The sequence below is a fragment of the Caenorhabditis briggsae genome, assembly GCF_000004555.2.
Source record: "Caenorhabditis briggsae complete genome, chrV, whole genome shotgun sequence".
In the NCBI taxonomy this organism is placed as follows: Eukaryota; Metazoa; Nematoda; class Chromadorea; order Rhabditida; family Rhabditidae; genus Caenorhabditis; species Caenorhabditis briggsae.
Window position 1 is genome coordinate 1,228,643 of NC_013488.2, and position 25,387 is coordinate 1,254,029.

At 40.0% G+C, this 25,387-nt stretch overlaps 14 protein-coding genes across 14 annotated transcripts; 9 read left to right on the plus strand and 5 right to left on the minus strand.

Moving 5' to 3' along the window:
• Positions 1-91: 91 nt before the first annotated feature.
• CBG01496 lies at positions 92-6,834 on the plus strand (the record flags this gene model as incomplete). The annotated part of the gene is made up of 5 exons (XM_045236594.1): positions 92-110; positions 4,937-5,072; positions 5,122-5,546; positions 5,810-6,654; positions 6,718-6,834. The coding sequence occupies 5 exons, from the start codon at positions 92-94 to the stop codon at positions 6,832-6,834; spliced, it is 1,542 nt and encodes a 513-aa protein (XP_045091852.1).
• Positions 6,835-7,054: 220 nt separating this feature from the next.
• On the minus strand, positions 7,055-9,633 carry CBG01497 (the record flags this gene model as incomplete). Its single annotated transcript, XM_045236595.1, has 7 exons — positions 7,055-7,365; positions 7,467-7,592; positions 7,934-8,651; positions 8,696-9,051; positions 9,099-9,171; positions 9,363-9,561; positions 9,611-9,633. 7 exons carry the CDS (start codon positions 9,631-9,633, stop codon positions 7,055-7,057), a joined length of 1,806 nt encoding a protein of 601 aa, XP_045091851.1.
• A 1,003-nt stretch (positions 9,634-10,636) lies between these two features.
• Positions 10,637-11,005, minus strand: CBG26907 (the record flags this gene model as incomplete). Its single annotated transcript, XM_045236596.1, has 1 exon — positions 10,637-11,005. One exon carries the CDS (start codon positions 11,003-11,005, stop codon positions 10,637-10,639), a length of 369 nt encoding a protein of 122 aa, XP_045098018.1.
• Positions 11,006-11,252: 247 nt separating this feature from the next.
• Positions 11,253-11,636, plus strand: CBG01498 (the record flags this gene model as incomplete). The annotated part of the gene is made up of 1 exon (XM_002635283.1): positions 11,253-11,636. One exon carries the CDS (start codon positions 11,253-11,255, stop codon positions 11,634-11,636), a length of 384 nt encoding a protein of 127 aa, XP_002635329.1.
• An 846-nt stretch (positions 11,637-12,482) lies between these two features.
• CBG01499 lies at positions 12,483-12,893 on the minus strand (the record flags this gene model as incomplete). Its single annotated transcript, XM_002635284.1, has 1 exon — positions 12,483-12,893. The coding sequence occupies one exon, from the start codon at positions 12,891-12,893 to the stop codon at positions 12,483-12,485; it is 411 nt and encodes a 136-aa protein (XP_002635330.1).
• Positions 12,894-13,140: 247 nt separating this feature from the next.
• Positions 13,141-13,452, plus strand: CBG01500 (the record flags this gene model as incomplete). The annotated part of the gene is made up of 1 exon (XM_002635285.1): positions 13,141-13,452. The coding sequence occupies one exon, from the start codon at positions 13,141-13,143 to the stop codon at positions 13,450-13,452; it is 312 nt and encodes a 103-aa protein (XP_002635331.1).
• Positions 13,453-13,765: 313 nt separating this feature from the next.
• CBG26906 lies at positions 13,766-14,388 on the plus strand (the record flags this gene model as incomplete). The annotated part of the gene is made up of 4 exons (XM_045236597.1): positions 13,766-13,879; positions 13,940-14,031; positions 14,077-14,248; positions 14,296-14,388. 4 exons carry the CDS (start codon positions 13,766-13,768, stop codon positions 14,386-14,388), a joined length of 471 nt encoding a protein of 156 aa, XP_045098017.1.
• Positions 14,389-14,548: 160 nt separating this feature from the next.
• CBG01502 lies at positions 14,549-16,716 on the plus strand (the record flags this gene model as incomplete). Its single annotated transcript, XM_045236598.1, has 5 exons — positions 14,549-14,645; positions 14,864-15,109; positions 15,155-15,645; positions 16,237-16,597; positions 16,643-16,716. 5 exons carry the CDS (start codon positions 14,549-14,551, stop codon positions 16,714-16,716), a joined length of 1,269 nt encoding a protein of 422 aa, XP_045091850.1.
• Positions 16,717-17,964: 1,248 nt separating this feature from the next.
• Positions 17,965-18,448, plus strand: CBG26905 (the record flags this gene model as incomplete). Its single annotated transcript, XM_045236600.1, has 4 exons — positions 17,965-17,985; positions 18,033-18,121; positions 18,168-18,306; positions 18,353-18,448. The coding sequence occupies 4 exons, from the start codon at positions 17,965-17,967 to the stop codon at positions 18,446-18,448; spliced, it is 345 nt and encodes a 114-aa protein (XP_045098016.1).
• A 1,725-nt stretch (positions 18,449-20,173) lies between these two features.
• On the minus strand, positions 20,174-20,485 carry CBG01504 (the record flags this gene model as incomplete). The annotated part of the gene is made up of 1 exon (XM_002635287.1): positions 20,174-20,485. The coding sequence occupies one exon, from the start codon at positions 20,483-20,485 to the stop codon at positions 20,174-20,176; it is 312 nt and encodes a 103-aa protein (XP_002635333.1).
• A 248-nt stretch (positions 20,486-20,733) lies between these two features.
• Positions 20,734-21,144, plus strand: CBG01505 (the record flags this gene model as incomplete). The annotated part of the gene is made up of 1 exon (XM_002635288.1): positions 20,734-21,144. One exon carries the CDS (start codon positions 20,734-20,736, stop codon positions 21,142-21,144), a length of 411 nt encoding a protein of 136 aa, XP_002635334.1.
• Positions 21,145-22,108: 964 nt separating this feature from the next.
• On the minus strand, positions 22,109-22,492 carry CBG01506 (the record flags this gene model as incomplete). Its single annotated transcript, XM_002635289.1, has 1 exon — positions 22,109-22,492. The coding sequence occupies one exon, from the start codon at positions 22,490-22,492 to the stop codon at positions 22,109-22,111; it is 384 nt and encodes a 127-aa protein (XP_002635335.1).
• A 247-nt stretch (positions 22,493-22,739) lies between these two features.
• CBG01507 lies at positions 22,740-23,108 on the plus strand (the record flags this gene model as incomplete). Its single annotated transcript, XM_002635290.1, has 1 exon — positions 22,740-23,108. One exon carries the CDS (start codon positions 22,740-22,742, stop codon positions 23,106-23,108), a length of 369 nt encoding a protein of 122 aa, XP_002635336.1.
• A 1,550-nt stretch (positions 23,109-24,658) lies between these two features.
• CBG01508 lies at positions 24,659-25,059 on the plus strand (the record flags this gene model as incomplete). The annotated part of the gene is made up of 2 exons (XM_002635291.2): positions 24,659-24,870; positions 24,924-25,059. 2 exons carry the CDS (start codon positions 24,659-24,661, stop codon positions 25,057-25,059), a joined length of 348 nt encoding a protein of 115 aa, XP_002635337.2.
• Between the last annotated feature and the right edge of the window lie 328 nt (positions 25,060-25,387).

Here is a 25,387-nt window from a genome sequence, read left to right on the forward strand (position 1 = left end):
TTCCATTTTAGACCATCACACATACATTGTCTACTCGCCTCTCTTGCAAACTTGCGCACACTTCAATTCCAGCTTCAGCTGCTCCCAGACGATGATGCATAAAGATACAGGTTAGTCTGTTTGCACTTGACTTTTTGGCTCCGAATGTTTAATGAGATCATCTTTCGGGGGGAGAGAAAAGACTCACGCGCGTGTGCCGGTGATAGTGCTCTCCGGAAAACCGGACCAAAGTCAAACTTTGGTGACAAGTTAAAAGGCACAGTCACAGGAGTCAGTTGCACCCGATGTGTCGGCGGGTTCCAAGAAGGAGAGCATATGGATGGGGGTCCTAGATTCCTAAGATCTGAGAACAGTCATATATTTATTTATCGGTGACCCCACTTGACTCTGAACGCATCATTTCGCACCTAGGCCATTTTGACCGCAAACCGTATCATCCCATTTTTGATCATTCAGTTTTCTTTTGTCTCTGCTTCGAGGTCAGAATCCTCGGTCCAAAATGTTTTGTACTTGTTTTTCCTTGCTCCCACGCAAGTAACTCAACCCATACGATCCTCTTGTTTTTGAGCCCAATATTTTTTTTGCAAAAAAAAAAACAACAGTACCTATTTGCCAAGCAAATAGTAATCCACCCCCCTCCTCAACTGAATCTTTCATCGTTTTCTGAATGTTGTAATTTTCATCAGCCATTCGGAACAATTGGCTCTCTATAGGTACACTTTTGCTTCTTTTTAACGACGCTATAGAAGACATCATCCAGGTGAAATTGGGTACTTAAATATCTTGGAGAAGAGAGTGTCTCAGTTTAAAATGGAGTCCAGCAGAAAGCAAGATGAAGTATATAGATAAGATTTTGAACCCAGGATTCCAGGAGAAATTCCAAATATGCACCATGTTTTGTTTCGTAATCTATTCCTTCTTTTCCATCCATTCTCGAGACACATAACACAGAAAAAAAAAACAATACGAGACGGTGCGGAGCCTCCCGAGCACACACCATTTGAAAGAAAAATGGGTGATGATGATGCACACTTCCCGAAACCCGATTTCCGTATACGGCAGCTGCTGGCCGCGCGGAAGATGCTCCATGTGATGCGTAGGACACTTTTTTGAGTATTTGAGACGTCACTTCCTTACAAAGAATGAGGCAAAAAGTATGGTACGTCACTGTCGTACGGTATTGAATAGAATTCCGATTCCGATTCCTCAGGAATTTCGAAATCTTTAGATTCCTCGAATAAGAATTCGAAATGAGTCAAGTCTAAGGGTGACCTTTGAAGATGGACAAACAGACAGGTTTAGAAATAGGGGAGCTAGTTTATTTTGGTTGAGTGGATTAAGATGGGTTACGAAATAATGTAGATGGGTATGAGGAAATTCTGAGGTCAAAAAAGAGAGATTTTAAATTTAAAGATTTTAAATCTGAAATATCCCGACCTTTTTAGAGATTTTAAATCTGAAAAGATTTTAAATCTTTAAAGATTTTAAATCTGAAATATCCCGACCATATCTATAAGTAGTATAATCTGGATTTCAGTCTGGATGTAATCTTCCAAAAATAAGTTTTCCAGACTTTCTGAAACGACCGTACATGAAGCCGAAATGAAATCTAGTTCTATGGTTATATCATTTGTTGTGCTAGAAAAATAAATAAGGCTACCGAAAAATCTGTAATTGAAGGGCTTCTAACTGTGACCCAATTTATCTCAGATCCTGTGAAACATATAAAAAAGCTGGCAACTGATAAATTGTTTATCATAATATCAATAAAATTTTATCAATTTACAAAATTTTGATATGTGGCATGGGAGCCAAGATAGTTGCGCTCAAAGTGCAAGTACCATAAAAACTGTAACAGAACCCCCTCCCCCCTTTTTTATGTTTATCTTTGACCCAATTTATCTTGCTTCCTGTGAAAGATATCAAAAATTTGTCAACTGACAAAATGCTTTCGATATTACGATAAACATTTTATCAGTTTACACATCTTTTGTATCTTTCACCAGAGATGAGATATAAGAGCTTAAAGTTGACAGTTTGAGGGCTAGACACTATGACTAAAAATTAGGTCCTGGCTAAATAACTGTAACTTTCTGCACTCATGTTGGTCTTGAGAAATCAACAAAAACTGTTCCAAATTTCGAGATCTACGTGACTTCTCTCATCCATCTGATTTCCTTTCCATTAGCTGACACAAATGTAGCACAAAGAACGGTTTTGTGCAAAAGTCTAATCCTCAACCTTTTTTTGCTCCGTTTTCCAAACTATCAGTTACTCTTTTTATCTATTTACAAAGGTCTAAAGAGAGAAAGGAAATGAAAAAAAAGGCGACTTAGACTCTTTCAAGATCAACTGCGAAATTTCGAACGTGTGCAGCAACATGATCGCTGTACTTTCTCCCGCTTACGGAGGTCCTATCGGCGGTTTCATCTTCTTCCGATAGTGAAACTGAACAAACATGTTGTGAGAGTAGAGACAAGAGATACAGATACATACAAACAGGAGCAAAGAGTTGTAAAACGTGCGCGACGGGGTTCTTGAGCTCAATTACACGCCTAGTTTGGACTGATACCCGAGAGAGGAGTAATGACACGGAATAAACACAACTAAACAAGGATAAGATGAGTATATAAATGAAGGTAGAGGAAGTTACCCTACAGTTTTCTGATATTCCGCAACTTTTGCTAAAAAATGGTGGTGCTCACTAAAAAGTCGGTGAAAATCAGCTACGATGATGTGGCCAAGTCACCAGGTACGTCTGAAAATTTTTAGGAGGCGTGGAGGTACAAGAAGATAAGCTAGGGATTGTAGGTTTTAGGATAAGCCCGAAAAAAATTATATCAAGATTTGTGATTTTTTTCTCCGTCAAGGCTTGTTTCATTGGTTTTTTTAGAAATCGAAAATCTATTAAAACTACCGTAAGACCTGTAATAGAAGGGCACCCAGTTTGAGCTCAATTATCTCAGTTATAATCCAAGCTATCAAAAATGTGTCAACTGACAAAACAGTCCTGAAGTTATGATAAACAAGTTATCAGTTGACAGCGTTTTGATATCTTTGACAGGAACCAAGAGAGGGTCCTTCTATTGCAGGTTTTACGGTATCTACAGTAACCCCATAGCTGTTCGATTCAGCTTCAGAACTGTCACTTCTCTCTTTCCCACACTAAACGAAACAGTTGAAATATATATCAGGTCTTTTGAAAAGACGGCCCGTCAAAAAAATACTGTCCCCTTCCCCGTGTGTGCATTGGGCATTGGCATTTCCGCAAAATATGCGCGAAAAACCTTTTTGACGCGTGTTGGAGTCCGCGCGGCGCCTGTCTCTCTGATTCTAGGCGGCTACTGATCACTGCCCAAGAGACTTTTCACACACACACACACACACAAACATCTTATACATTTGCGCTCTTTCGAACGCTTCTTCTACTACCTCAATGCTTCTTGAAATTTTTGAGTGCATGTGTGAGAAAGTGATGCTTGTGGCTTCTATAGTTTAGTACAGCTGATAACACTTTGAAGATTGAGAAAAAACAGCTTTACTGTAAAACCTGTACTTTGAGCCAATTTATATCGATTCCTGTCAAAGATATGAAAAAGTTGCCAACTGATAATTTGTTTATCATAATATCAGAAGTGTTTTGTCAGTTGGCACCTTTTTGATATATTGGATAGGAATTGAGATAATTGAGTTTAAACTTGTGAGAGCCCTTTTAATACAGGGTTAACAGTAAGTCATCAGGATCATCATGAGATACAGTAAATGCTTATGTGTCCCCTAGATGCCAACTTTGAGCTAATTTTTTAGTTTTTTTTGAATTACTGGCTGTTGACAAAGATGAAATTGGAATGATTAGTAATCAAAATACCATGAGAAGAGAATTTTGAATTTCATAATTACCTTAAACACTCCAATGTAAGGATGCCGCAGCTAGACTTGCACTTTGAGCTCAATTATCTCAGCTCCCGTGCAAGATATCGAAAATGTGCCGACTGATAAACTGTTTATCATAAGATCAAAAACATTTTATCAGTTGGCAACTTTTTCATATCTTTAATATGAATTGAGATAAATTGGATCAAAGTTAAAAGTTAAGGGGCCCTTCTATTAAAGGTTTCAAGTTAATTACGTTTTGCTTTAAAGTAAAACTCACCAATACTAATTCTGTAAGAATTTTAGCTAATATGGCTATATACCATAAGTGGGGGAAAACGATTCTTAAATATAGTTCCTCAAAAACCAGCCACCACAAAACATCCGCCTCTAGAAACAGCATTTTTCAAAAAATAATGATTTGAACTCACTTATTTAGAAAATGACAAATTGGAATCACAGATCTCGCTCTAAAATCTGGAATCCGTCATTACTAATATTACTAGTTAATACAGTAGTTTGTGCCGCGCTCAAAAGATCTAAAACAGTTGCTTTCTGCAGACACACACACAAGATCACAGACTAAACACAGCTCCCGACCTTGTAAAATAACTTGTTTCTGATGAAATCGACTCCCAGAAAAAAGTTGTTAACCTCTGCACCCTTCCCCTGAGAGGTTAACAACCCCCCCCCCCCCCCACCGTTTTTTCCGTCCCCTCTCTCTGTGCTCCACGGAGCAATATCGTTCCGCGGGGTGCGAGAGAGATATCAGCCGCACGCGACAATACTGATGAGCACGCGGAGAGAGTCCAGACGGAAAGTGTACTTTTTCTCCCAATCCACCCCATCTTCCCGGGGCGCAGAAGAAGAGTAATCCTTCTGCTTCTCTGTGCCCCTTTCCTGATGCCAATTTCCGGTTACCATCTTCTTCCCCAACCTCTACCGGAGGGAGGAGGCAACGGGGCAAACAACTGGCATATAAAATGATAAGCGACCGTAGAGCATTACTACTTTCACATCCCCACATTTTCAATTTTGAAATCTTACAAAACCGTTTTTCCAGATCAGTTACTGCGATCAATGTCATCAGTACATCCGATCAGCGATGGCATTCCTTCACAGCAACGGCCTCTTACCTATCGGTGGTTTCCGTCGTGGAGATTCATGACATCTATCATGTTATGCTTCTGTTTCGGATGGTATGCAATTTTAATTTCAAAACTTGATATTAAAATTATTAATTTTCAGCGTCCATCTGATGAACAGCAACATGGGAATGGCCATCGTCTGCATGGTCAATTCCTCGGTCACCTATGACAACGAGACGTATCCCGAAAACGCGGCACCTCTTCTAGATTGGTCTTCTGATGAACAGGGATACATCTTCTCTGCCTTCAACGCAGGTCTCCTAGTAATGTTGTTCACTGGTGGCATGGCTGATAAATTCAATGCCAAATACATGATCCTTGTCAGTGTTGCCATTGCATCTCTTGCCAATTTGACACTTCCATTTATGGCACCAATCAGCGTTTACTGGGCGATTTTCAGTCGGTTTTTGGTTGGATTCGCTGATGCTCTCTTGCAACCAGCTATGAACTCTTTGATCACCAGATGGTTCCCAACATCCGAGAGAAGTTATGCTTTAGGATTGGCTACTGGTGGAAGACAAATCGGTGAGTTATTTTTTTCAAATTCCAATATCTAGGATGAAAGGATAGATCGAGTTCTTACTTTGTTAAGGTACATGCAGTCTTGGACTGTAAGGCGTTTTGGCCAAAGCCTATAACTCTGAGTTAAAATCGAGACAGTGTAAAAACATACCACAAACCCCATGTATTCTTAGAACCAATGTAACCCAAGAACTCTATGTATCCTTGAATACTGTACCAAGTTTCAACCATTAATGTTTTTTTTTTTCAAACAATATGATTTTCAGGAACCCTCATTATCATCCCAGCAGCAGGAGCCCTTTGCTCTCAAACTGAAATCTTCGGTGGATGGCCATCAATCTTCTACCTCTCCGGATTCATTGGAATTATCTTCATCTTCTCCTACATCTTCCTCGGCGCCGACAAGCCATCCAAACAAACTTGCATTACTGATAACGAATTGAAATTTATCACTATCTCCAACCAATCCGAAGATGTTGGAAAGAAGAGAACCGAGAGAAAGGTCCCATGGAAGAACATTCTCACTTCTGGAGCTGTCTGGGCTTCCGTTATCTCTCTGGTCTGCCACGAGTTCCCACTGATGACCTTGATCATGTTCTTGCCATCCTATCTCCATGATGTTCATCACTATCATTCCACAGAGAACGGTATCCTCTCTGCTCTCCCAACTGTCTCCCTTTGGTTCGCTAAAATTGGATCTTCCTACTTGAACACGTGGCTTCAAAAGAACACCAGCTGGAAGAAGGACACCATCTGCAAAGTTCTCAACTCAATTGGATCCATTGGATTGGGAGTTTTCCTCTTAGCTGCTACCTTCCTCGATAAGTCTCATGCTTGGATGGCTGTTCTGTTCCTCTGCCTTTCCATGGCTTCCGCTGGACTCCACACCCCTGGATGTCAGCTTGCTCTTGTTTCCGTGGCTCCTGCTTACTCTGGAGCTGTCACTGGATTCACGTTCTTCTTCGTTGCTGTTTCCGGAATCATTCATCCAATCATCACCAAGATGATTGTTAAGGATCGCACCGCTGCCGAGTGGAACTTGGTTTTCTATATTTCAACCGTTATTGCCATCTTCCCAATTGTCATTTTCAACGTGTGGGGATCCACTGAGGTAAAAAAAGCAACATTGAATTTCTATATTTTTCCTAATTTCTATATCTTCTATATTTTTCAGGTTCAATGGTGGGCCAAGAGCAAAGCATCAATGCAACAAGACCCAAATAACAAAAAGATGTCAAAATCATCGAAAGCGCCATCAACACCAAGCATTGATAGCATCGATATGGCCTAAGATATCACTAGTCCACTTATGTTTGTCATCTTGCCTTATCCATATTTTGTCCATTCATTCTCTCTCAACACGCGTTGCAGGTTTGTTAAACTTGTCTGATCTCAGCCGCTTCTATTTTCGTACTATTATCCCTTGTGTGTCTTTTTGCGGGTCAACCGGCTCAAAGTCCCTTTTCATGTGTTTATTTTAGTTTTTATTTTAAATTTAACAATAAATATTCTCATACAGTATTCAGATTTAGTATACGATCCATCGGCTGGTATTCGTCCAGAATAGGAGACTCCATGAGAGTCTCTGCCGATCGTTGGGTAGTCTCCGCATTGAGATTTTGTGTAATCACAGATAGCGAGCTTGGGGCTCTCTCAGAAGAATTACAGGTCCTGGGGTCCAGATGGAAGTACATTTTCCATATCTCGGCAAAACAGACCGACGCATGGAAGCGGAAGAACACCACGAGTGGAAGACTGATCTTGAAAAATAATTTGCTGGTGCTATCGAGTTTGTCCGGAAACCCGAATGAACGGATTGAGCCTGGAATTGGAAAATGAGCAACCAGCAATTTACTGTAGCCGCGGTAGTCAAAAATACTAAAGTTTCTTAGACCATTTGCATGTCCATGTGATCTCCATGGCCAGCCAAGCGGAATCCGTGCAGGAAATTCCATGCGCCTTTAAATTTGGCTCGTAAATCACTACAATGACTCAAGGAATTTCTAACTAGCCGCGGAGTCCAAGTGGACAACAAAATGGCATAGAAAACTCCAGCACTTTGGCTGCCGCGGCCGCGAACTGGTGAACTTTGAGCTCCCCCCCCCCTCCCAAAAGAATTTGTTAGTTGTCAGATTTTTGATACCTCTCATAGGAACCGAGATAATTGAGCTCGAAATGTACGTATGAACCCAAAATGTGTTCACGGTGCACTTACTTTGAGCTCATTTATTTCGGTTCCTATAAGAGATATTTTAAAAAACTGTCAACTGATAAAATATTGGTTATATTATGATAAACAATTGATCAGTTGACACATTTTTGAAATTTTGCAGAGGAGCCAAAAAAAGACTCAAGCTTGAGTGGTCCTTCTATTAGAGGTTTTACCGTACCTTCCATGGTGTGGAACCCAAACAAAATGAGATTCAAAACAATCAAAAATGTAATCGACTGCTTTCCAATTGTTCCGCATGGCTCTATCCGACTTCCTCTTTTCAAAAGATAGAATAGAAGAAGGGATTGAACTAGGACTTCGAACGCCCGAATGACAAAAGTAGCGAGGGCAAGTCCTTTGTCATCTGACAAATCATCTCCACGAATCACACCAAGCAATCCCATGTAGCAATACAATACTTCTCCACTGGCTCCGACTAGAAGAAAAATGACATTGATGGTTTTCTCGTGAGGCATTGCATCCCGACTCTCGGATAGCATGAACTCTTGATTTCGAATAATGTGGGCGAACAGACAATGGAAGACAACGAGACAGACAATGATGGAAATCGAATAATATGACAAGCCGAAGATCCCCATTATCATTCCAGCTGCCTTCAAGTAGTGACTTTCGCGAAGAATGTTTCCAAGAATATTGCAAAGCGCAAGAATGACCACCAAAATGTATCCAGCAGCCAAGCTGATTTCCGTGTTTTTGTAATTGAATCCAATGTAATTTGCCTTCCTATGATGATTGTTGTTTTCGCTGAAGGCTACGGTATAGAGAAGACTGAGGCAGACTCCGACAGCAATCAGACAGAATTCCACGTTTCCAGTGAGCAGGGTGATCGCAGAACTGCCCAAAAGCTTGACAACTCGCAACGTGGACTCATCCTTCTGGAAAAATCTATTGTAAGATGGTTGTATGGTATTAGACTCACATCAAAAATAAGGTCCACCACTGTTGGTTTTTCTGTCGCATGTAACGCCCATGTAGATGCCCGGTCATAATCTATATGGTACGTCTCATTCGAATCCTTGCCTATCCCTGATTTTGCGATGCACAGCGACACCCACACCCATAGATTCACAGCGATGGTGTGCGCCAGACCAAAGTAGACAATGAGTCGGTCGCAATGGAAAACGATTTTCTGACTTTTCCAGATGAAAACCAGTTGAGCAGCGTGGAAAATGATGTAGAGGCAGGTCCGGAAGATGCATATCGTTGGGCGAACATCGTCAGCAAACGCCAAGAAGAATTCGACACCCCAGAGAACAATCGCCGCAAATGAGAATACTCAAAATGAATTTTTATTATGATTTTTGAAAAAGTAGGTAACTTACAGACGGCTCCTAGCCGAAGAAAAAAGACTGTAGCACCAATTCCAATTATTCTCGAATCCTTCACTCTTAGAAACTGAAATTTATATTAGTTTTAGAGATATGATCAAGTTTGAGCTCATTTTTCGCGGCTCTTATGGAAGATATCAAAAGGTTATCAACTGATAAAATATTTGTAATTTTATGATAAACAACTTATCAGTTGGCATGTTTTTTATATCTTTCACAGGAGCCGAGACAAATTGGCTCGAAGCTACGGTAACCTACCGTCCACTTTTCCCATGTTGTCAACCCAACTAGAGCAAAAAATAGAATTGAAATTGATAAATTATAGCATCCAAATATGCTATATGATAACCAGTAGGCACCAGATCGAAACGTTGGGCTGAATTCCACCAAAAAGCATACCAAAGTCCAGACCAGGGTGTAGATCACAAAGAGGTACGGGGATAAATGAAGCTTGAAACTGAAACAAATTTGATATTTTTTGAAGAAGAAAAAATTGAAAAACTAACTTTTCCCAAGCTATCGCAGACATTTTGAGATCATGAAACGACGAGGTTGGTCTAAAAAAAAAGATTTTATAATAAACGAATATCACAGAAGTTGTATATTTTCCCAATTTTAATGGCTGAAAAAAACTGATAAACGATACCGCCCTGAAAATGAGGAAACAAAATATACTGTTAAAGGAGGCGAGACAGCAAAAATTTCGGGGGACAGTTCGGGGGACGAAATCGCGCTGCGCTTATGTATCCCATCGGTCGTCAGGCGCCTTCGCGCCCCCGTAGCTCAGCCGGTAGCGGCGCTGTACCCTGAGCTGCCTGTCATGAGTTCAACCCCTCATGGGGGTTCTCTATGCAAAATATCAGGAAAACTTTTTTTTTGTGTCTGGCCTCCTTTAATACTGTTTTTAGACAAGTCCTGACAACAAGTTTTATTTTCACTTCCGTTCCCGTTATTTTTCCATACTATACAATTTGGGTTCTTATACAGTCTGGGTTCTTATCTATTCTCAAGAAAAAATAAAATAAATAAATACGCATTTCCGGTGAAAATAAACAAATTTGCAGGGAATAAAAAATTTTGAAACCAGCTGTTCCGTTTTTGTGGATTCTCAGAATTCTTATTTTCATCTAGTCCAGATCCATTGTCCCCAGACAACCATTTTTTTTCTAAAATTTCAAATTGGTTCCCCCACTGTTCTTTGAAACACATTCATCTTGTCATGGTCACATTTGTTGCCTCACACTTCGTAGACATATGTGTCATTCAAATGGGGGAAGGACACATTTCATTCGTTTTGGCGCGAAACTGTTTGAATTCAAAGAATCGTTCAGTTTTAATCATTGGAGTGAACATATTGGGGTCTCTGAAACGGAATTTTCAAATGAAGGCCCGTGATCTAGATAGACGTTTCATAATTTTACAACAGTTTATAAGTAATACATTTATTTGAAAATACATTCTGGATTTGTGTATATTTGTGGCCCTTAAGAGGGCCGTTGGGTTCGGTTGGGGATGGCTTTCAGCTGGATAGCTTACTTGCTGGAGGTGTACTTGGTAACAGCCTTGGTTCCCTCAGACACGGCGTGCTTGGCGAGCTCTCCTGGAAGGATCAAACGGACGGCCGTTTGAATTTCACGGGATGAAATGGTCGATCTCTTGTTGTAGTGAGCAAGACGAGATGCCTCGGCGGCGATGCGCTCGAAGACGTCGTTGACGAACGAGTTCATGATCGACATGGCCTTGGAAGAGACTCCGGTGTCTGGATGGACCTGCTTGAGCACACGGTAGATGTACACAGAGTAGGATTCCTTGCGGTGGGCTCTTCTCTTCTTTCCGTCCTTTGGCTTCGTGACGGTCTTGGCGGCCTTTTTGGCTCCCTTGGCGGATGGCTTTGGTGGCATGGTGAGAGATTGGGACTGGTCAGTTGACAAGTGTGAAGCTACGGGTTGTTCGCTTTTCTATTTGAGTGTTTCTGCGGTGGAGGGGCGGAGTATCTGCGGGGACACACCCTTGGTGTTGCCAGAAGAACCGAATAGACAGTCTTCCCTTCCTTCCCCCTCTCTCCGCCTCCCCACCATAGAATCATATAAAAGCAAATGTCCACCATGTCCTCCTCAGATCGTTTCTACATCTACCAACTCATCAACCATGTCTGGACGCGGAAAGGGAGGCAAAGCCAAGACCGGAGGAAAGGCCAAGTCCCGCTCATCGAGAGCCGGACTCCAATTCCCAGTCGGACGTCTTCATCGTATTCTCCGTAAAGGAAACTACGCTCAACGTGTTGGAGCCGGAGCCCCAGTTTACCTGGCCGCCGTTCTCGAATACCTCGCTGCTGAGGTTCTCGAGTTGGCTGGAAACGCTGCCCGTGACAACAAGAAGACCAGAATTGCCCCAAGACATCTTCAACTCGCCGTCCGTAATGACGAGGAATTGAACAAGCTGTTGGCTGGAGTCACCATCGCCCAAGGAGGAGTTCTTCCAAACATCCAAGCTGTTCTTCTCCCAAAGAAGACTGGAGGAGACAAGGACTAAGAACTCACTCTTTGATCCCCATCTACCGAACCCAACGGCCCTCTTTAGGGCCACAACTATTACAAAAATCCATCTGATTCACATTTTGATAAAGCTTAATTATATTTTCAATTTTTTGCTGTTTCGCAATTTTAAAGAAAAAATTTGATGATTTTTAAATTTACAAAGCTCTCCAACTCAACTTCCTTCTGTGTTTTTTGATTTCGAATATATGTACATTTTCAATCAGTTTTACCAAGAAATTTCCTTTCCGACACCTTTCAGAGTTTCGATTCGAATTTTCGTATTTGAATGTTGCCGCCAAAACTGATGTTGATTAGCAAACAAAACACATTGATAACACAAATTCTTGATAAGAACCTCCCATCTGTACAAACATGAAGAGCTGCATACGCTCTTTGTACAACGATTTGAATTTAAAATTGGCGCCCAACGAAATGTCCTAATTTCCATCGCACCATTAATCTAATCCTGCGAAGGTCATTTGGATTCAAAAGATCTTTCACAAGTTCGGAGAGGACATTGAACATTGTTAATATAAAATCAGAAATGTTCAACAAACAAAACACACTGCATGAGATTATCAAATAAATTGAATAAAATATTGCAATAGTTGCTAAATTGCTTCTAATCCTAACATCAAATCTGGTGAAACTGTGACCGATTTCAGGTTTTGATGATATACAGTAAAATGAAGGAACAGGGTGAAAACAGGAAAATTTATGTATTTATTTAAAACAACATGTTGAAAAGGATTCTGGATATTTGTGGCCCTAAAGAGGGCCGTTGGGTTCGGTTGAGTTGGTTCAGTGAATCGAAACGGTCTCAAAATCCAAAACTGGAAATTTAAGCACGCTCTCCTCGGATACGTCTGGCCAATTGGATGTCCTTTGGCATGATGGTGACTCGCTTGGCGTGGATGGCGCACAAGTTGGTGTCCTCGAAAAGTCCGACGAGGTAAGCCTCAGCGGACTCTTGAAGAGCCATGACAGCGGAAGATTGGAAGCGAAGGTCAGTCTTGAAATCTTGAGCGATCTCACGGACAAGTCGCTGGAATGGCAACTTGCGGATGAGGAGCTCAGTCGACTTCTGGTAACGTCTGATCTCACGAAGAGCGACGGTTCCTGGACGGTAACGATGTGGCTTCTTGACTCCTCCTTGAGCTGGAGCAGACTTGCGAGCAGCCTTGGTGGCCAACTGCTTTCTTGGAGCCTTTCCTCCGGTCGATTTGCGGGCGGTTTGCTTGGTACGAGCCATTTCAATTGGAATCCGATTGGGACTGTGAAGAAAACGGCGAAGGGAGGAGGGTTATAAGATAGGGTGCGGTGGAGGGGTGGAGACTCGGAATAGGAGAGGGATGGGGAGAATCAGACGGAATGAGTGTAATGTGTCCCCGCAAATGCGACTCCTCCTACTCACCGCAGACATTCACGATTCCGTATATAAGACGGTAGGAAACAGTCAGCAGCATCTCACTTGTGAGTCTTCATCAATCGCATTCAACATGTCCGGACGTGGAAAGGGAGGAAAAGGCCTCGGAAAGGGAGGAGCCAAGCGCCATCGCAAAGTTCTTCGTGACAACATCCAAGGAATCACGAAGCCAGCCATTCGCCGTCTCGCCAGAAGAGGAGGAGTCAAGCGTATCTCCGGACTCATCTACGAGGAGACTCGTGGAGTTCTCAAGGTGTTCCTCGAGAACGTCATCCGTGACGCCGTCACCTACTGCGAGCACGCCAAGAGAAAGACCGTCACTGCCATGGACGTCGTCTATGCTTTGAAGCGTCAAGGAAGAACCCTGTACGGATTCGGAGGATAATTTTATTATCTTTCTCTGATTCATACAATCAAACTTCACCGAACCCAACGGCCCTCTTTAGGGCCACAAATACCAAAAAATCCAATTGAATTTGATTAATAAATGAGTTTGTATTTTTTTTCTTGTATGAAGAGTCTGCATTCCATAAAAGGCGAAATATTTGAAAAACTGAATTATCAGGCGTTTGTATAATTTTTCGATCCCACAACTCACATATCATACTACTGACTTCCCAAAGGGGAACAAATAATGCAAGCGCCTGATAAGAAATACCATACCAAGTGCATTATAAAATTCAATTCATCAAAGTGGAATGACTGATGTCAAGATTGCTTTTCTCGGCTTCCTTGTTTTCAATTCTTTGATTTTTAATATTCTTGGCATATTCACACCAAATTGGACAAGTAACAGAACTTATCTTGAATTGGTAAAATTTTTCTTTTTCAAAAACTTTGTTGTACATTCTAAAAGCCAAAATTATTTTCAGGGTAGTGGACTTCGGTTAACTTTGGCTAGTTCATTTATGCTAGGGACGTTGGCTTTGTCTAGTATAACTGTTGTAATATTCTTCTACGTCTAGTATTTAATTATAATTCGTTTTTTAAATTAAACAAACAATTTCAGCTATCAAGTCAAGAACAACGATTATTCTTCAAATCTTCGAAAATGGTTCCGTATTATCGATTTGGCTTCTATACTCGCTATTATCTTAACTGTTGCCGCTATAATTATTATAGCTACATCGAATTCTGATAATCTAATTTCCACACCTCAAGGGGGTCCCGACCCTATCGCTGTGAGTAAATTTTTGTTCATTATTTTGTTTATTCCAGCCATTTTCAGCTCGGCTACTCAGCTTGGTTATGTTTTATCTCTGTCATTCTAACTGTTGCCATAGCCTCGATTTCGGAATACATTGCCAGTGAAGAATGCTGAAATTATAATTCTTCTCTGAAGCTCTTCAAAAAATAAATGCGTCATTCAAATTCTGTTGATATTTCCAAGCATATAATTTAAGAGTGTCCAACCACACCCCCAAATTTTCCTTCTAGATTTTTCTAGATTTTCTCCTAACCAAAAACAAGCCAAACATCTCATGTTCTCTTATTTATTGATTTTTGTTATTCTGGTTTCAACAACATTCTCGGATTTCGAGACTGACTTACAAAGAATAAAGGAAGAGTACACTTGCTGTGAGTTTTTTTGGACCCTCCTAACTTTTATCTGTGACCTTATTTATCTCGGTTCCTGCGAATGATATAAAAAAGTTTTCAACTGATAAATTGTTTATCATAATATCAGAAGTGTTTTGCCAGCGGACAAATTTTTGATATCTCTCATCGGAACCGAGATAATTGGGTTCACGCTAGGGGTCCCTAACACAGGTTTCCGGTTATGCCAACTGTTCCAGACCCAAATTGTACCTTTAACTATACTGAAATCAATTCTGAAACTGCAAAACTGTTCCCATCTTCTTGCTACTCGATTTGTGGTTTGATAACGATTAATGAGAATACTGATGTCTCGTTTGCAACACTGGAAAAGTTGTTCCATAGAATGTACACCCTAAAAGGGGGTTTAAGAATCGAGAATACGACACTTCGAAGTTTCTCATTTTTACAACTACATGGATTTCTCAGTTTCTTTTGTTTTCCATGTAAGTGCTGGTTTAATGTTTTTTTTCTGCACGTGTAGATTTCAGTCGGAACCAGAATAGTCAACAACACAGAGCTAGTAGACGCTGAAGCTCTAGAAAACATTGTCCACGTCTCCAATACCAGTCACGAGTGTAAAATGGAGATTTTGGATAATTCAAAACTGGACGCCTCCAGATTATGTGAATCACAGTTCCACAATAGTGTTCAGAATATTGAAGTGCTGGATAACGGAAAAGATTGTGGATGTTCATCGGGAAAAATCACTCCTAGAAATTTGCCTGACTTTAAAAACTGTATTGTGTTGTTTGATGGACTGGTATTAACCAATATGTCCTACAACTCGAATTTGAAATCTCTATCGAAAATTGCGAATATCAGAGGAAATGTTGAAATAGCTTATACCAATTTTAAGGATCTCTCATTCTTGAAATCACTTTCGAAAATCAGAGGAAACACTTTTGAGAACCTGGAAACAGTTATTCTGGATATCCATGATAACCCAAAAATGAAGCGATTGGGTCTGGATTCAGTATCGGTTAGTGAGCCAACCCAATACGTTACCTTTGAGTTCAATTATCTCGGTTCCCATCAAAGATATCAAAAAGCTGTGAACTGATAAAATGTTTTTCATAACATCACCAACATTTTATCAGTTAGCAGATTTTTGATATCTCTCATGGGAACCGAGAAAAGTTGCTTCAAAATGAACGGTTAGGGTACCGTAAATGGTCTGACAGAACCTTTACGTACACTTAGAGCTCAATTATCTCGGTTCTTTCAAAAACTGTCAAAAATTAATCAGCTGATAAATTATTCATCATACAAAAAGCAATATTTTTTTAGCTGACAAATTTTTGATATCTTTTGTAGTAACCGAGATAATTGAGCTCAAAGTAAGTGCACCTTAAGAGCATTTTATGCGCATACGTTCACTTTGAATTTAATTATCTCGGTTCTTTCAAAAGTTATCAAAAATTAGTCAACTGATAAAATATTGGTGATATTATGATGATTAATTTATTTGTTGACAGATTTTTTATATCTCTCAGGGGTGCCAAGATAATTGAGCTCAAAGTGCATGGGTGGGCTTCTATTACAGCAAATACTTTACAACTGTGTTTTAAAGGTTGATACACTAGAGCAAGATTGGGTTCCAACTATGAATTTGGAAAATCTACATCCAGATTTTTGTATAACTTATCAAGAAGCTGTGTCACTGTCCTATGTGAGATTTAAAAATCTTGAAGCTAAATTTTGTGAGACCGAATGGAAAACAGATATGAAATCTTGTAAATTCAAAAGTTTGCGGGAACTGGAATCGGATTGTATTATCATTTATGGCAACGTTTTGATATCTTCTGGAGACGAGGAATACGTGGAGAAGTTAGAAGATACTGTGTATATTTTTGGATCATTGACAATTCAGAATTCCGAATTGGAGAATATCAGATTTCTGAAGATGTTAGGATGGATTTATTTTCTCCACGGTAAGAATTATTGTTTTGACAAAAACACTTTTTTTGAATTTTCAGAAACACTTCCTGTTATTCATATCACAAATAATAAGGATCTCAAGAAAGTTTCACTTCCATCTATAGTATATTGAAAACTAGAGAATTTTTTGAAAGACTATAATTTTCAGAGGATTTTCGCTAGAGGAAAAAAGGATGTAGTAATTGAAGGGAATGCTCCAAGTTTGTTTAGAGCATCGATTTCTTGTCTAGCTTTTCAGTCAAAAATCGGTGCTAATGTAACCTACAACGGAAGTAATTGCAGTGAGTAACCTATTGTAGACGAGCACTTTGAGCTTAATTATCTCGGTTCCTGTAAGAGATATCAAAAAATTTACAACTGATAAAATGTAGCTGATATTATGATGAATAATTAATTAATTAAAATGTTTTTATATTGTTTAAAGAAACTGATATAATTAGGTTCAAAGTGCAGGTTCAGAGTAAGCGTCTTTTAAAGCATTTACGGCATTATAATTGTTTGAGCTCAATTATTTCGGTTTCTGTAAGAGATATCAAAAATTAGTCAACTAATAAAATATTGGTGATATTATGATAAATAATTTATTAGATGACCAAATTTTGATATCTTTCAAAGGAACTGAGATAATTAGGTTCAAAGTGCAGGTTCAGAATAGTCGCCTATTAGAGCTTTATAATTGTTTGAGCTCAATTATATCGATCCCTATAAAAGATATCAAAAATGTGTCAACTAATAAAATGTAGATCACTTTATGAAAAATATTTTATCAGTTGTCCACTTATTGATATCTCTCATAGAAACCGAGATAATTGAGCTCACAGTGCACGAATGCATTAGCGGTATAACTGGTCCTTTCTGGTTTCAATTTGAATCCATTTTTCAGAGTCGATTGATATCACAAATGGAGGATCGCAGAATTCTATCAAATCTGGAATACTGATAATGCTTGGATCTCGAATTTTGATCTGAAAATCAAATTTTCTTAAAAGTTATTGTAGGTAGAAACTCCGCGAGTTCAACCTTTGGCTTTTTCAGAGGAGTGGCTGACAAGCCAAATACTATCTAAAAATCTTTTTGATACAAGCCGAAATTTGACCAAAGACCTTATCATCCTAATACAAATTCCATATTTTTATGTATACAAATAAAATCAGAAAAACATAAAAATTCACTAACGCTAACGAAAATGATAATGTACAATACAATAGTATACACAAAAATTTTGAGAATGCCTAGTCGAACCTTTGCGACACTCGGATTTCTGATATTTGTTGTTTTTATTCTGCTCGTGGTGGGAATTTTCACCCCGAATTGGTTAATTTCCACAGATTTACGTAATGGTGTCAGTATTCCCATTGGAATGGTACCGTACCCATCTCAGGTAGTTTTTTCCCCAAGTAAAAAAAATAAGTGTGTTTTGGTTTTCAGCTTACCTCCATGTTTCCCACATTATGCATACTGATGTATATAGCACTTGGCCTTTCAATGGTGTCTTTACTTTGCTTCATGGTTGCTTTGTAAGTTGTGGATTCAATTTATGGTAGATTGAAAATGCTTTTGCAGCTTACTAGTACGAAAGGATGACTACTCCGGAAAAGTTAAATTCCTACTTCATCTCATTGCTGGTTCATCACTCCTAATTGTTCTTCTTGTTGTTGTTACAATTGCTCTTGCTGGATCTAACCTAGCCTTCAATGTGGCGGTAATATTCCATTGAACTAATTTAATGAAAATCTAAAATTTTGCAGCTCGGTTATTCGGTGTGGTTTTGTGTGGCATCCGCTATCATATCAGCTGCAAATGCATTGATATCTGAGTATATTGTGGGAAAGAAGTTCGATTGATATTGATAGTCTTGATCAGTTTTTCTAAGACGAATAAAGCTTGAATTGTTGAACATTTTCAACAAATTTAGTTCCAGAATATCGTATTTGTCCAAAAAATGAAAAAAAACACAAAACACTCTAATAGAACACCATCCGAATCGTAAAATTTGAGCCTATATATATCATTTTCTGTGAGAGATATCAAAAAGTAGATAACTAATAAAATATTGCTGATATCATGATAACATTTTATTAGTTGACAATTTTTTGATATCTTTCAAAAAAAGTGAGATAATTAAGCTTAAAGTGGACGGTCTGGGTGGCGTTCTATCAGAGCGTTTACAGTATTTTTGAAGGTACCACAACGACCCTGTTCTAACATAATCCAACATTTGGTCATCAATTGGATGAACAGAGAAAATGAGGTGACAGATGACGTAGTACAATAGGCAGATGGGATTGGATTGTGACGTTAATAAGTTAATGCCAGTACATGGCAACGTAACAAAATGATTACAGTACGCAGATCGGGACGGCAAAAGTGTTCAAGATTTGAAGTGGTTAAGTAGACAGTTTGCCGAGAAAAGCAATCTTGACAATCTTGACATCATCTCCACTTTAAGGAATTTAATTAATTAAACCTAGTTAGTACTATTTTGAAGTGTTCCTTATTTAAAGGAGGTAGACATCAAAAAATTTTCATTTTTACTCAAAAGATATAACTCTGAAGTATAAATATAGCTATGTACTTAAAAACCTGAAAAAAACACATCAAGGACGAAAAAATGCTCTTTTTTGTCACCCTAATTTCTTCACTAGCTTGCTGCTGCGGCGTCGCTTCATAATGTGAAAAACGCGATGGTCGCCTCTTACACGCGTAGTGTAGTGGGTACGCTCTAGGCTAGTATTCAGGAGGTCAGAGGTTCAATCCCTGCTGGTGTTTTTACTTTTTTCTTCCCTTGTTTCCTTCGGATTGAACTTTTTGAACTCGGAATTTCTGAAGGGCTACCAGCGTGCCGCCGAGGCCTCGCTCCGAGGTACCAAAATCAGTTGAAAATGAAGAACCTTGTTTTATTATGTTAACAAATAAATTATGAAAAAAACTACAATTAATTTTTAGAAAGAGACATAACAATTGAAAGAAAAACCACATAATTAAAACAATCCTCGTGCAGGGCTGGTCGTCGGAAGGTGAAGGAAGCAGTAAAAATGGAGACGTCTCTGAAAACCCTAGTCATAAAACAGTTTTTATTCCTAGAGTAATAACGAGAAGTAATGAGATAAATAGGAACAGTGAAGAAACGGTTATCGAAGAGAAAATAGTTTTTTTCGCATGCCTATAAAAAACACCGGCGACTGGAAAAATAATCGGTCGATAGAACTTTAAATTTACATAAAAAAATTCACTTTTATATGGGTTTTATAATAAATAAGAAAAAAGAGCTTTTTTAATGTTTGAAGTCGTTAAAAATTGAAAAAAATAAAGTCGGGAAATAAAAAAATAAAAATGTTTGCGCGTGGGATTGCGTGCTTTAGGTGCGAACACCGCGACGGCAAAATACACATTCCCTGAAATTTTCCCCGAAATTTTTTCTGTCTGCCCTCCTTTAAATAGCAAAATATATAGACAAAAAATACACATTCATTTATTATTAGAATTAAATTGGATTCCTGGATATTTGTGGCCCTAAAGAGGGCCGTTGGGTTCGGTTAGTTGTTGTTGTATGAATGAGAGTTAATAAATTATCCTCCGAATCCGTACAGGGTTCTTCCTTGACGCTTCAAAGCATAGACGACGTCCATGGCGGTGACGGTCTTTCTCTTGGCGTGCTCGCAGTAGGTGACGGCGTCACGGATGACGTTCTCGAGGAACACCTTGAGAACTCCACGAGTCTCCTCGTAGATGAGTCCGGAGATACGCTTGACTCCTCCTCTTCTGGCGAGACGGCGAATGGCTGGCTTCGTGATTCCTTGGATGTTGTCACGAAGAACTTTGCGATGGCGCTTGGCTCCTCCCTTTCCGAGGCCTTTTCCTCCCTTTCCACGTCCGGACATGTTGAATGCGATTGATGAAGACTCACAAGTGAGATGCTGCTGACTGTTTCCTACCGTCTTATATACGGAATCGTGAATGTCTGCGGTGAGTAGGAGGAGTCGCATCTGCGGGGACACATTACACTCATTCCGTCTGATTCTCCCCATCCCTCTCCTATTCCGAGTCTCCACCCCTCCACCGCACCCTATCTTATAACCCTCCTCCCTTCGTCCGTTTCCTTCACAGTCCCAATCGGATTCCAATTGAAATGGCTCGTACCAAGCAAACCGCCCGCAAATCGACCGGAGGAAAGGCTCCAAGAAAGCAGTTGGCCACCAAGGCTGCTCGCAAGTCTGCTCCAGCTCAAGGAGGAGTCAAGAAGCCACATCGTTACCGTCCAGGAACCGTCGCTCTTCGTGAGATCAGACGTTACCAGAAGTCGACTGAGCTCCTCATCCGCAAGTTGCCATTCCAGCGACTTGTCCGTGAAATCGCTCAAGATTTCAAGACTGACCTTCGCTTCCAATCATCCGCTGTCATGGCTCTTCAAGAGTCCGCTGAGGCTTACCTCGTCGGACTTTTCGAGGACACCAACTTGTGCGCCATCCACGCCAAGCGAGTCACCATCATGCCAAAGGACATCCAATTGGCCAGACGTATCCGAGGAGAGCGTGCTTAAATTTCCAGTTTTGGATTTTGAGACCGTTTCGATTCACTGAACCAACTCAACCGAACCAAACGGCCCTCTTTAGGGCCACAAATATCCAAAATCCCTTATTTGTTGTTTATCAAATAAATAATTGCTCTGTATTAACCCTATTTCATTTTTTACTATTCATCATCAAAATTCAAAGCCAATTTTAAATTCAAATCGTTGTACAAAGAGCGTATGCAGCTCTTCATGTTTGTACAGATGGGAGGTTCTTATCAAGAATTTGTGTTATCAATGTGTTTCGTTTGCTAATCAACATCAGTTTTGGCGGCAATATTCAAAATTGGGTTGAATCGAAATTTTAATATTTGATTTGAAATTCTACAGGGTGTCTGAAACGAAGTTCTTTGATTTAAACTGGAAAACGTCTATAATTTGCATGTGAATGTTCGGTTAATTTGCGAATCTTCATTTATTTGTAAATATAGTTTTCCTTTGAAATTTCAGATTTTATCTGAACAATGTTCAATGTCCTCTCAGAACATTTTGAAATTTGGATCGAATTGACCTTCGCCGCATTAGATTGATGGTGCGATGCAAATTAGGACATTTTGTTGGGCGCCAATTTTGAACTCAAATCGTTGTACAAAGGGAGTGGAACTTTTCTTGATTGTACAAATGGGAAGTCTCTCGTCTATCGTCATCAAGCAAATATTAACTTTGGCGGCAAAATTCAAAATTTGAAAATTATTTTGAGACTCTTGAAAGTGTCGAAAATGACATTTCTTCATTAGAACTGAACAACGTTGAAAACCTCTGAAAAACTGTACAAAGTTCCGTAAATCTCTTCATGTTCTTCAAAACTTGTAACAATGCAAAAAACTAAAAACACAGCTTTATTATCAAAACGTGAATCAGATGGATTTTTGTAATAGTTGTGGCCCTAAAGAGGGCCGTTGGGTTCGGTAGATGGGGATCAAAGAGTGAGTTCTTATTCCTTGTCTCCTCCAGTCTTCTTTGGGAGAAGAACAGCTTGGATGTTTGGAAGAACTCCTCCTTGGGCGATGGTGACTCCAGCCAACAGCTTGTTCAATTCCTCGTCATTACGGACGGCGAGTTGAAGATGTCTTGGGGCAATTCTGGTCTTCTTGTTGTCACGGGCAGCGTTTCCAGCCAACTCGAGAACCTCAGCAGCGAGGTATTCGAGAACGGCGGCCAGGTAAACTGGGGCTCCGGCTCCAACACGTTGAGCGTAGTTTCCTTTACGGAGAATACGATGAAGACGTCCGACTGGGAATTGGAGTCCGGCTCTCGATGAGCGGGACTTGGCCTTTCCTCCGGTCTTGGCTTTGCCTCCCTTTCCGCGTCCAGACATGGTTGATGAGTTGGTAGATGTAGAAACGATCTGAGGAGGACAGGGTGGACATTCGCTTTTATATGATTCTATGGTGGGGAGGCGGAGAGAGGGGGAAGGAAAGGAAGACTGTCTATTCGGTTCTTCTGGCAACACCAAGGGTGTGTCCCCGCAGATACTCCGCCCCTCCACCGCAGAAACACTCAAATAGAAAAGCGAACAACCCGTAGCTTCACACTTGTCAACTGACCAGTCCCAATCTCTCAACATGCCACCAAAGCCATCCGCCAAGGGAGCCAAAAAGGCCGCCAAGACCGTCACGAAGCCAAAGGACGGAAAGAAGAGAAGAGCCCACCGCAAGGAGTCCTACTCTGTGTATATCTACCGTGTGCTCAAGCAGGTCCATCCAGACACTGGAGTCTCTTCCAAGGCCATGTCGATCATGAACTCGTTCGTCAACGACGTCTTCGAGCGCATCGCCGCCGAGGCATCTCGTCTTGCTCACTACAACAAGAGATCGACCATTTCATCCCGTGAAATTCAAACGGCCGTCCGTTTGATCCTTCCAGGAGAGCTCGCCAAGCACGCCGTGTCTGAGGGAACCAAGGCTGTTACCAAGTACACCTCCAGCAAGTAAGCTATCCAGCTGAAAGCCATCCCAACCGAACCCAACGGTCCTCTTAAGGGCCACAAATATACACAAATCCAGTATATATTTTTTTAATGAATCAATTGCTTTTGAATTATTTAAAATGTTTTAGTGTATACCTAGTTCATGGGCCTTCATGTGAACACACAGTTTCAGCAACCTCAAATCATTGATTCCTTTTATTCAACTAGAACAATTTTTCGAATTCAACCTGTTTCGCGCCAAAACAAATGAAATATGTCCTTCTCCCATTTGAATGGCACATATGTCTATGGAGTGTGCGACAACAAATGTGACCATGGCAAAATGAATGTGTTTCAAAGAAAAATGGAAAATCCTTATTCAGGGTATATAACTTTTTCACAACAACCATCTCTACCGTTGGCTCATGAATCAGCTGCTCATGGTGATGCTTTCGGGAGTACGTGTGCTACCAAATCTCTGCCAGACACGCGGAACTGTGGAATCTAAAGAAGACAACAATGGGGGAAGCAATACTGAGCATGACAGAGTAATTGTCGGGTAGTTTGAGGGGCAACCCAAAGTTTGATTACATAGCTGAATTATAAAATTATTTTCGGGGCTAAATTGCTAGGACTCACTTTCAAAGGTATCATCCTTATATATAAAACGCTACACGCGTCTGTCTGTCCTAATGTCAAGCTGTCCGCTTTCGAAAAATTTGAAAATTAAATATAGATTTACGTGACCTTTTAAGAAAAATTAGGAGCGGAACGATGAAACGGTATATCCTATGTTAAATCGCGCCGTAGGCGCACCAGCTTGCTGGTGGTAAATAAATAAGAAGGAACCACTCTTCTAGCTCCAGTATTCTCTCCTACTTCCACTGATAACCATTAGGGTTCGTTAAAATAAAGTTTGAATTGTTAGAATTGTATTATTGTTCTCTTGGGGGTTTGATTTTTGGTTTCCGAGACGGACACGGGCTCACTACCCAAATACCGCCTCGACAAGAGTGTCTAATTTAGGGTAGCTCATAATTACCCGCACAAATGAAAACGGGTATATCTTCAGACATAAGTACGATCTCATGTAAGAATTTCATTTTCAGAATGCCCATAAACCTTCAAAAAATTCAAGACTGTATATAAGCGTGAGAAATTGACGAAAACCAAAGAATACAAATGAAGACTGAACCATCCGACGCAGGAGAGATTCTATTGACTGTGGGATCTGTGCTCAAGATGTGTCCCCACAGATGCACCGCTCCGCCACCGCAGAAACACCCAATTAGAAAAGCGAACAACCCGTAGACCATTACCGCATTATGGTCCTGTCTTCTCAAAATTCTTCGTCCTCCTCACCATACGAATCGATATTTTTTCTTTCTTGTTTTAAAACCATATTTTTGATACAAAGTTACCAAGTCTGACTTCGGGAATTTGATAATCGACCTCCGGATAGAAAATTACTACTCAACCACTACGAATATTAGTAATACTATTTAGTTTTCGTTCCTCATCTTCTATTATTTCGTTTCTCATTTTCTAAAAAAATTCAATTGTCCATGACGAAACATGCGGTTGGGTTGCGTTAGATTAACAGACCAAGATCTCATAAAGTTTCTTCAAAAATGGATTTCAAACGAAGCCTATCATAATCTGGAGACTCTCTCCATGTTTATAATGAATGACATAAATGCTGTTCTGATACGTCAGTCAGTCGAATTTGAGGAATACGATCCGAATGAACCAGAGAAGAGACCAAGGGAGTACGTTCTTGATATACCGTAAGTTTTCTAATCATAAATTGTATTTTCCTATCATTTATTCAACATTCCAGGTATGATGGTTTGTTCTACGAGAAGTATCTTATCAGAGATCAAAAGTTTGTCGAAATAAAACGAATTACAGACGGAAAAAGAGCGTTTCTCGATGTCGGTGATAATCTTTTCAATTTTTTAGTTCTCAAAAACTGACTTGACGACTTTTTTCATTCTGTATTTTTCAAAGGCAATTTTCGAATTAATAAAAACCGCGACAAAACAATTTGAGCTCAATTGTCTCGGTTCTTATGAGAGATATCCAAATTGAGCCAACTGATCAAATATTCATCATATTAGCACCAATGTTTTACCAGTGGACAGATTTTTGATATCTTTTACAGTATCCGAGGTAATTGAGCTCAAAGTGCACGGGCTTCTATTGCAGCAAATACGGTAACACTTTTTGGTAATAGATGTTGTTCCAAATTTCTTCTTTTCCCGTTTAACGTTATTCGGATACCTATATACCGTAAAACTCTAA